General features: G+C 38.3%; 1 protein-coding gene across 1 annotated transcript; it reads right to left on the minus strand.

The window, feature by feature from the left end:
* Positions 1–361: 361 nt before the first annotated feature.
* Positions 362–1,543, minus strand: CCER1 (coiled-coil glutamate rich protein 1; the record flags this gene model as incomplete). Its single annotated transcript, XM_081310898.1, has 1 exon — positions 362–1,543. One exon carries the CDS (start codon positions 1,541–1,543, stop codon positions 362–364), a length of 1,182 nt encoding a protein of 393 aa, XP_081167024.1.
* Between the last annotated feature and the right edge of the window lie 9,011 nt (positions 1,544–10,554).

The raw sequence follows: 10,554 nt of genomic DNA on the forward strand, positions 1-10,554 counted from the left end.
AGATCAGCATTGCCATAACAAAAGCACAATTGTCTAGAGGAGAAAAGAGCAAATGAAACTATTCAAACTGTAGCAATAAAATATTTGGCCTTTAATCACTTGCAATAAAATATTTGAAAGCTCCCCACCCCCACCCATAGTCATACACCAACACACCAATGTTTAAGCATTTTATAGTGGCCAAAGAAGGGGTTTACATAGATATGTTTATTAATGGAACTCACTTTTAAATTAGTTTTTAATAAGTTTCTAATCGATCTTAGCCTCAAAATTCAGTTCCATCCCATTCCTCAATTCCCTTCCAGATGTCTAGTGGTTAATGTCTTGTGAAGAGAGCTTCCTGTGGCACTTTGGGAATAATCTATTCTGTGCTTAAATAAGTATAGTCTATAAAATTCTTTCTCTCTTCTTCTTCCCCTACTAGGATTGACAAAGGCATTTCCAGAGGCAAGTGATTTTCATCCTCTCTCTGCTCTTCCTCCTCCAGGCCCTCCTCTTCCATTCCCTCCTCTTCATCCTCCTCTCCTTGTTCAGCCTCATCCACCTCCTCCTCATCCACCTCTTCTTCTGTCTCTCCATTCTCCGCCTCCTCTTCCTCTTCCTCCTCTTCACTACCCTCCTCCATTCCATCACACAGCTCCTCGTCACACTCCTCATCCTCAATTTTCTCCTCATCAATTTTCTCCTCATCCTCAATTTTTTCCTCTTCCTCTTCCTCCACCAGCTGCGTGTTGGGAGACTGCTTTTCCTCCTCTGGGGCAGGACTGAAGACTAGAAAGGGATTCTGCATGAAGCTATACAAAGTTTCCTGCAGCTCCAAGTCCTCCTCACCGCCGCTAGGGGGCGCGTCATTTCCGGTGGAGCCGGCCGGGGACGCCAAGCCTTCAGCCTGGGCTTGCTGCACTCGTAGCGCCTCCTGCTGGCGCTTCATCTTCTCTTGCTGCCGCATGTCCTCGTAGATCTGGTTCATAATGAACTGGGTGGTGTTCCGTGGCGCTCTCATACCTGGCGCGCGCCACCCATACAGGTTGACAGGCCGCAGCAAAGTGCTCGCATCGGCCGGCGGGCTCTTTGGGGAGGAGCGGCGAGGGTGGCGGCGTAGGCCGCGGCCTCTGCGGCCCCAGCGCTTCTTCCTGCCTGGAGGCCTTGCCCAGCCTGGATTCCAGGGCCCACGCCAGCAAGAGCAGCAGCAAGGGCAGAGTGGGTGCAGACCATACACCCGGATCATGTGCATCTGGTAGGGGGGCTTCCGGAATCCTGCGGGAGGTGGGCACCAGGGCCCTCCGCAACGCTCCCAGTTGGAGTACAGGGCCCAACAGGGCCGTCGGGGAGGTTGGAACCACGGGCCTGGACCGTAGTGCTGCTTGGGCTTTTTCCTGGGAGGCTCATACTCGGCGTTGGGGCCATAGCGGTACCGTCGCTTGTAAATCGGAGCGCCTCGGCGCCTTCCATGGCAGGATGACCAGGTGTGTAAGGGGGCAGAGGATGACCAGCCGCCGCCCAGATTAAGAGGGTCCTCCTTGTTGTAGAGGGTCTGGGTCATGGTTCAGGGAGCCCCCAAGAGGTCTAAATAGTAGCGTCCTAGAAGCTGTCAAGTTTGGCCAGATCCGATGGTTTGAAGAACCTCCTCAGCTTGTGTCTGAGGATGACCACATGCCTGTGGCTGGAATCCTGCCTTCGTCTCTTTCCAGGAGGCCCCCCTCTTCACCGCTTGCTCGTAGTTATCTCTTGTCCTTCGCACCTGGGTTGTCTTGCCCAGGTGGGTTGAGTGGGACTGGGGCTGGGTAAGGATGGTGGGGGAGGAAGGTGTTGGTTGGCGACACGCAGTGAGAGCTGCTCCCGGGTCCCAACACACACCCGCCTCAGCAGAGGCCTGGGCTGGGGACGGGGGAGCTAGTGGTTGCGCGTTACCTTGCCACTCCCTCTCAACCCAGGTGCTTCACCGTCGCGGTCCTGGACGGACTGAGAGGCTACAGCCAGCCCGAGCCTTTAAATACCGGCTGGGGGGCCCTCACGTGCCCACCGCGTCCTCGGTTGCCCAGGACGACAGCCAATCGGGATCGAGAGGGCCATCCCTGCGTGTGGAGGCGGTGTTCCGGCCTGGACTAGGTGTGCCTTGAACATTCGCAAGGGGCTTGTGACGCAGTTTTTGAGGGGTGTGGGGAGAGAGGCTGGGACTGGTTTTATGCTGCCCAACCCAAGCAACACTTTAGGGAGTTTGTTTGATCCTTTTGTATCATCTTGCGGATCAGGGATGTGGAAGATGGACTTTCAACTGAACCTGGGCAAGGGTGGGAGAACTCGGGTATAGACAAATAAATATTTTTACATCTTTTGGGGGTTCGGGATTCATCATATTTGAACAGATTACAAACATGTATTGAGTGTGTGAACTGAGTGCAGGTGTGCTTATGGCACTTAATCTTCTTGTCTTCTGATACATTGTTACCACATTTCAAAGATTAGGGAACTGAGGGGTTATTTTACTCCAGGTTGTGGGGCTAATGAACTTCAGGAATAGTATTTAAGACTAAATTTAACTCGGAGTTCTCAATGACATGGCTATACTACCAACCCAACTTAAATAGGATTCTTGTGAAAGTAAATGTAAAACATACTGGAAAGTATTTTGCTAATTGTAACATACCATATGCATACGTTGATAAAGAAACATTGTTACCTCATGGGTTTGTTCTTGAGAATAGGAATATTCTGATTATGTCTTTTCCGTTTGTCTCTTCACTGATCTTATAGCATACTTTAGGAGCTTTAGAAGTATTATCGTTAAGCATATGAGTTTTGATTTAGCTAGATGTAATTCAACTTCAGCTCACCTTCCTAAGGCTCAGGTTCTTTACCCATACCATTAGTCTGGTTCTGTTATATTAACAGGATTGTGTGAAGGATTAAATAAGGTATTTGGTTAAATACCTTATTTAATCCATAAATACTTCATTATTTAGTTATCATCATTACTATACTTAACTACTTCAGGGCTACTTCAATATATGTAAGAACATGTATCTTTGTGGATGATGTAACAATAGGCATCCCTACCACCCTGTGTTCTTTTCTTGTCCCACTTTGTAGAAATATCAAGGCTCACTAATTGTAATCCTAGAGAAAACCAACCCAGAGTATTTACTTCCCTTTATTACTTTTCTGTAGTGTATAAAATCGTGAAAAATAGAAAACTGATTACTTCCATCCATTAAATCCCAGGGAAGCAAAATTTGTGAAAGTCCTGAAGCTTGCAAAGGTTATTTATGCATTGTTGGCTGGAAACTTAGAACAGTATGGGGGTTCTTGGATCAGGAGTCCAGAGTTACCTTGGGACCTCTGGACTCCACAGGCTTCACTCAATTGCACTTGCTCTTTGGTTTGCTGAAGATAAAACTTCTTGACTCAAAATACAGAGTGCTGACATTGGTAGCCTCCAGCGACCCCTTCTAAATGCAGACTCATACCTTTGACAGTTTAACCTGCTCTACTTACCTCAAAATGGATTGTGGTTTCTGGGCTTATTTTTCTAAGGACATATGTCATACTATAGGAGTTTTAATTGAGACCTTTAAGAAATTGACCATATTACTGTAATGAAATTCTCATTATTCTCTTTTTGTTTTTTAAAAATGATGATTAGGTGCCTGGAGTTGTGGCTTAGTGGTAGAAAGCTTGCCTGGCATGTGTGAGGCCCTGGGTTCAATCCTCAGCCCTACATATAAATATAAATAGAAAGATAGATAAATAGATAAATAAATAAAATAAAAGATCCATTGACAACTACAAAATATTAAAACAATCATGATTGATTTTTCAGATGATTAAGTGCATCATGTTTTGCTCAGCTGACTTTTCTACATACAATATTGGCTTATCTTTCTTATTCATTTTACCTATTAAAATCAATATTGTCATACTCAACTCTTCTTATGTGAATCAGATGTGATTTATAATTTTTTACATTTTTATAAGATTGGGATTATACTACAGATTTTTTTAATGCTCTGCTATACCACAGTTTACCACCAGAGTATGTTAAATATAACAGAAATTCAATTGAAGAATTTTTAAAGACACACTTTTAATTGACCTATAATTTTATTATACTGTTAAGTGAAATATTCTAATTCAATATCAAAATGAAACATATATACTATGTTATTATATTCTGTATTAGCTTTCTGTTGCTGCATTAAAAATTACCATAAACTTAGTTGCTTAAAACAACATTCATTGTTTATCTCTTCCTTCCCAGAGGACCAAGAATAGCTTAGCCAAGCCCTCTACTTACTCAGGATCTCATACAAGCTGTAATCAAGGTGTTGGCTATTTCAGGTCCTCTTCCAGAGGCACAGTTTGGGAAAATCTACTCCCAAGATCATGCATGTTAAAGGAGAATTCATTTACTTGTGGATCTATGATGAGTGCCCTTCCTTTTTGCTGTCTGTTGGCTGAAAGCTACCTTTAGGATGCAGAGGCCACCTACAAGAGATCAAAGTTAGATTCTTGATATTGCCCATAGTTCCTTTCCATAGGCTTCTTTAACACAGATGTACTACATCAAGTCCAGAAAGAATATCTCCCTAGTTGTTCTTTGTCAGATGGAGATGCACACATAGATACTGTGTACGTGTTTATCATAATCATGGATGTGACATTTATGCCATTCATAATCTTTACCATTCTTTTGGTTCAAAGGAAGGCTCAGAGATGCCAGCACAAAAGGTGAGATGGGTGATTGCTGGGAAACACAAAGCTATGAACACTGGAAAGCAGAAAATTATTGGGGGGGAACTTCTAGTCAGTTTGCCATATATGTAAAGTAAATCCAGTAAAATGTCTAAAATATATCCTTTATAGCTCCCAATCAGCAATTTATTTGGAAACTTTTAATAATGTTGGCATTGTGAAATTCCAGTAAATGCTGTATGTTGATATAGGTTATACTATGCTTTATGATATGCAAAAGAGAGTATTAAGTTCATATAAGTTAAAAACATTATAATCTTGGTGTGGTCTTTCTTTCTTTCTTTCTTTCTTTCTTTCTTTCTTTCTTTCTTTCTTTCTTTCCTTTTTTTTTTTCATTTATGTGACTTGAATAAATTCAAACACTTGGTGGCAGTAGTAGCTCAGTCAAAATTCAGTCTGTAAGCATCCATACCCAAAGCAAACTATGAGAAGTGAACTCCTCACTGAAAAATTTTATCACAAATTCCATTTTTTAAATATTCTATATGGAAAATACTAATCATCATTCTTACGGCAAAGTGGAATTGGGTATACCTATTAGATTTAAGCATTTTAAATTTGACTTTGAAAGAAACTAACCTCAGCTGATTAAATCTATAAATGAAATTCTTCAGAAAGAAAGTTGGTATAAGTGATATATTTTGTTAGATAATGAAATTCAATAAATAATTTTTAGATCAATCTATGCAACTAATGCTGCTCTATGTGATACAAATATAAATAAGCGATTAGAGCATATTATGCATGGTCAGAGGCTTACCTTTTTCCTCTGCAAAGACAACCCCATACAGGAATTTTAAAAAAGGTTGGCCCCATCTTGTGGTCACAGAGACTAGGTGCAAGATAGTAAGCTTTTCTAGCTTTTCAAAGGTGAGCTAAGGAATTTCAAAATTTCCCATTTCTTTCTCTTGTTAATTTGGGAAGTAGAGGGGCTAGTTTGCAATACTATGAAGTGTTTTTTCTATCAGGGAACACTATTATGATATTTCCCACTAATGAAACATCAAATCATTTTAAGAAAATTTTGAAGAGAAAGTTAACTTTGTGATAATTACAAAGAGTGTGTTTTGACACCTTTAAAGAAAAATGAAGAGGTCAATTTTAAACTCATCATATTACTGTGTGTAGGTACTATTTGCTGGCACCTTCTGATATTAGTAATCCTACAGCAAATCAAAATTTTCAGAGAACTGTCAAAAATTATACTATAGTTTTAACACCTCAAAACCATGTGTACTCAGTAATGATTAGATAGAAATTGTAACCTGGACAAGTTTGCTTAATTTTAAAGTACAAAATATTCCAGAGCCGTAGAATACACCTCCTTCCCTTGGGAAAAAAGTCTGCAATGTATAAAGGAAAACTGACATGTAGCAATTTAGGGCAAAATATAGTATTATTAAGACACATACATTGTGGTTTGCTTAGAGGTCAGTTGTAAAGTTAGAGCTGTCAAGGAACAATGTGATATGCTTGAAATGGCCACTTAAATATGATTAGTTAGAAAGATTGCTAAAATATAGTCATTTCATTTCAAGGCTTTAAATAAGCACTTCTCCCTTCTACAGTTCTTGGTAAACAGCAACTGCAAAGTAGCCTTGTGAGTGTGTAATCACAGTGCCTGTGTAAATGTCAACTAGCACTGTCATGTTTCCATAAGAATCTCCTTTTTATACCAGTATTTTATTTTTTTGGTACAAATGCCCTTGATCTTGTAATAATATCATACTGATGAGGCTATAAGGATAGAAACATATTCTGCAGCATTTGGGGGAAGACCTGATATCATCAGTAATGTTTTTGCAGGCCAAGCCTCATTATGATTTCCATGGGCTTCTTCCTTTATAAAAATAATAAAATAATTATATATTTTATTGTTTGTTATTATAAAGTGTATAATCCAAATTAAATTATTATATATAACAATAATATAATTATTTCCATGTGCTCTTTTTGCTTTAAAAATATTGAACATTTCCATTGTTCCCCTGAAATTACTGTGAGCTATTGTACTACTGTGCCTAAAGAATAAGCTAACGCAGGCTTCTAGATGCTTCCTCTGAGCCTGGAAGATGTTAATCCATCTTCCTACTGATTTTCTGGAAGTCAGCAGTATACACAACTACTGTGGCTCCCAGAAATGTTTTTTCCATTGTGACTTCAAAGGAAGCTTTTGGTAATTTGGAAGTCACCATTCACAAAGAAAGACCATGTTGATATTTGTAGCTCCATCCAATCTGTACACCATTTTCTAATATTGTAAAACAGGACAAAGGTGAGACTATAGTTTTTAAGCACAACAATGGGATGGAGTCAGAATTTAGGGGGCTTCCCATTGAAGCCAGATTTAAATACAGGTAGTCAGTGTAGTCAGTGTAGTTAGGTAAATAGGGTCTAATATCAAAGTAAAATGAAGGCTATGTTGAGAATGGAGTCCAGGAAAAGCAGAACAACTCTTGGAATGTTAATATCCCCAAGGCCCAGAGCCCATCCCAAAGAAATGTTAATGAAACAGTTCCCAGCAAATGCGGAGATGCTAATCCAAAAGTCCTTCCTGCCCAGATTACTCGTTGGCCCACCTGTGCCCCATCCTTTGGGCCTTCCCACCTACATTCCCTCACTGAAAGATAACAGAAGGAGGACAGGAATGCGGGAAAGCTGAAAGAAGACCTTAGCTATAAAAGAGGGGCAACATCGCCTTTCCACGGATTCCACCTCTTGGGTCCCCTTCTTCCTCCAGGAGAAGTCTTTTCAGCTGTCCTTAATAAAGCTTCTACTTTCCACTCTAAACTTACCTCTGCGTGCTTCTCTGGTGTTATACTTCAACATTGGGGAAGCAAGGACTCACCGGTAAACAACGGTAACACCATGACCCAGGACACTTATTTGATCTGTGATTTGATTTTCCCCAACCCTTAGGATGAACATTTAAGCAGAATGCCTGGCGTGTAGTTTAATCTGATAATTGATTGCTATTATAACAATGTGGGTCAAGAGGCACTAACTTTAAAACAACATTTAATATCCTTCAGAGTTAAACTCTAGATCTAAAAGTGATTTCTGTCACTATTCACTGAAATATGTATCACTTTTATGGTCTCTTGTATTTTACCATCTTCTATTTTATAGTAATGATGTGCTGTGGCTCTTAGTATTTTATATAACATCATACAAAGTTGTCATAACAGCTCTATGGACATCTTGTAAACTATTAACCACTGGCAGTGTTAATCATTTAACTCATGAAAATGCATGAATTAAATCTAGCAGATGATTTTTCTTTCTCCTGTATTACTTTCCTCAGCATTTCCCATATATGCAAGCAAAAATAACATGTAAGACAGTTCTGGTTAAAATTTATGTATATGTTTAAAGTAACTGTTTTTCAAAGGATCATTGTAATTCTTTTTCTTAAACATTAGCAAATTAGTCAAAATCTAATCACCCATGTGGCTCCCTCACTGGCACAACCCAGCTAGAAGTTTGTGATATTGTCTATTTTCTTGTCCACATGGAGACATGACTAAAGAACAACTATTTCCTCTTCGGAGACATAAACTTGATTCATTAAATGTTACCAATGTTCCTTATTATTGACATTGCTACCACTGATATTTTCTGTGCATTTCTAGGAAGACTTAAGGATAGAGAAAGAAGTCATCACCCATGGGGAGTTACCATTTGCTTACTACTACTACTAGGACTTGGAGATATGATAAGCAAAATTTTGAAGATGGCTATTTAGGATTCCTGACCTCTGATCTTCAAACATTCATTAAAGTATTCTTAATTTTTTTTTTTTTCAGATATAAAGTCCCAAAGCAGTTGACCTTAAGAATGAAGATTAAACAGGTAGGTGTGACCCTAACAAATGAGAACTTTAAAGAAAGATTTTGTCTTTGAATAGAAAAGAAGAACAAATCAGAGAGATTAGAAAGCCAAGTAAGATTCAAAGTGCTATTATTAGATTTTGAAGATGGAAGTTACCTTGTAATGAGGGATGGGTGTGTCCTCTAGAAGATGGGAAGTGCCTTTGGATGATAGCCAGGAATTAGGAACCTCAGTCCTGCAACCACAGGAACAAATTCTTCCAGCCTTTTAAATGAGTTTGGATGTGGGTTGATTTCATATCTCCAAGTAAGAGCTCAGCCAAGGACACTTGCATTTCAGTGTGATAAATTCCCAAGTGGAAAACTTGTGCAAGTCATATGGAACTTCAATCAAGAGAAGTGTCAGATAATAAATGGGTGTAGTTTAAGCCAAGAGTTTTGTTGTACTTTTTGTTATATAACATATAATATATATATATATAATTTTGCTATTTATAATTCTTGACGGAATTAAAATAAATTCCCTTTTAGTCTGGTTCATAGTAATGTAGCTATGAGGATGTGTATCTAAAATGTCAAAGCAAAAAATCAGTTTTTGAATGTCACTGGTTTGTGGTACTTGATGTTTGGATGGTTAAGATGTTCAGTTTTGGGGGTATTCAAAGTCTGATTAAAGTCATGATTGGGCTGGGGATGTGGCTCAAGCGGTAACGTGCTTGCCTGGCATGCATGAGGCGCTGGGTTTGATCCTCAACACCACATAAAAATAAATAAAAGAAAGATGTGTGTCCACCAAAAACTGAAAAATAAATATTAAAAAATTCTCTCTCTCTCCTGTCTCTCTCTCACTCTCTCTCTCTTTAAAAAAAAAAAAAAAAAAAAAAAAAAAAAAGTCATGATTACTTTTCCTCCCTAGGGCTCAAGAAAATTTATCACATACTTTTTCATTATTAGACACATATTGGTACCATATTTTTAGATTGAATCAAAAAAAATCTATATACCTAAAGAGGATATATGTTAGAGGAGTATTCTCTAATTGTTACATTATAGAAATTTTGGATTTAGCTCCAGTAACTATAAATAATGACATACAACAAATGATGTTGAGCAATAAGAAAAAATTCAGATAATTTAGATTTTGAAAAGTAATTGATTGAAAAAGAGATCATTGAAAAAAATAGGGTATTTTTAAATGTTTGAAGGTACTGATAATTATCTCATTTTAACTATAATGTATTAATTCAGAAATAGATTATGCAGTGGTAGAATAGTTTGATATTAAACTATTATAGTAAGGTAGTACAGAATCAGGTATCATTCCCACACTGTAGATGAAAATGTGGGTGTAATATTTTAAAGGAAATTTAGTAACATTTGTTAAAATGTAAAATAATAATATTTGACTCCAAATTCTACTTTATGTATTCTTACATGTACACAAAATTATTTATTTTTAAGCAAAGAGAATTTTGACAGTTTTGATGGTTTTAAGTGCAAATACATATATTTCTGTAATGGAATTATGTATAGTTTTCAGAATCAGTAGAGTCGTGCTGATATGGAAATATCACCAAGAACTATTTTAAAATGAAAATAACAAGGTTCAGAATAGTTAGTAGTTAGTATAACTTGTACTTTAAATGCATGCTTTCATACACACACACACACACACACACACACATGTGCCATGGATATATGTATATTCAGGTGGCACATACACATATCTATTTGTGTACAAATGAAGATATTACTTCTATATAAGTTTTTGTTTCTCAGGGAAAACTTTATAAGGGATCAAGAAGACATTATTTTCAGTGAGTGGAACTTAGTATTTTGCAGCTGAAAGGAAGCTCACACTTTATAGATATCCTTTTGTTGTGTTTCAGATACAGGTTCCTATATTCTACATTTTATAGAAGCTCAACTCATCTTATAAAGTATTCCTTATTTCCTGGTGTGATTATCATCT

Source organism: Spermophilus citellus, assembly GCF_964194105.1.
Source record: "Spermophilus citellus genome assembly, chromosome: 10".
Taxonomy (NCBI): Eukaryota; Metazoa; Chordata; class Mammalia; order Rodentia; family Sciuridae; genus Spermophilus; species Spermophilus citellus.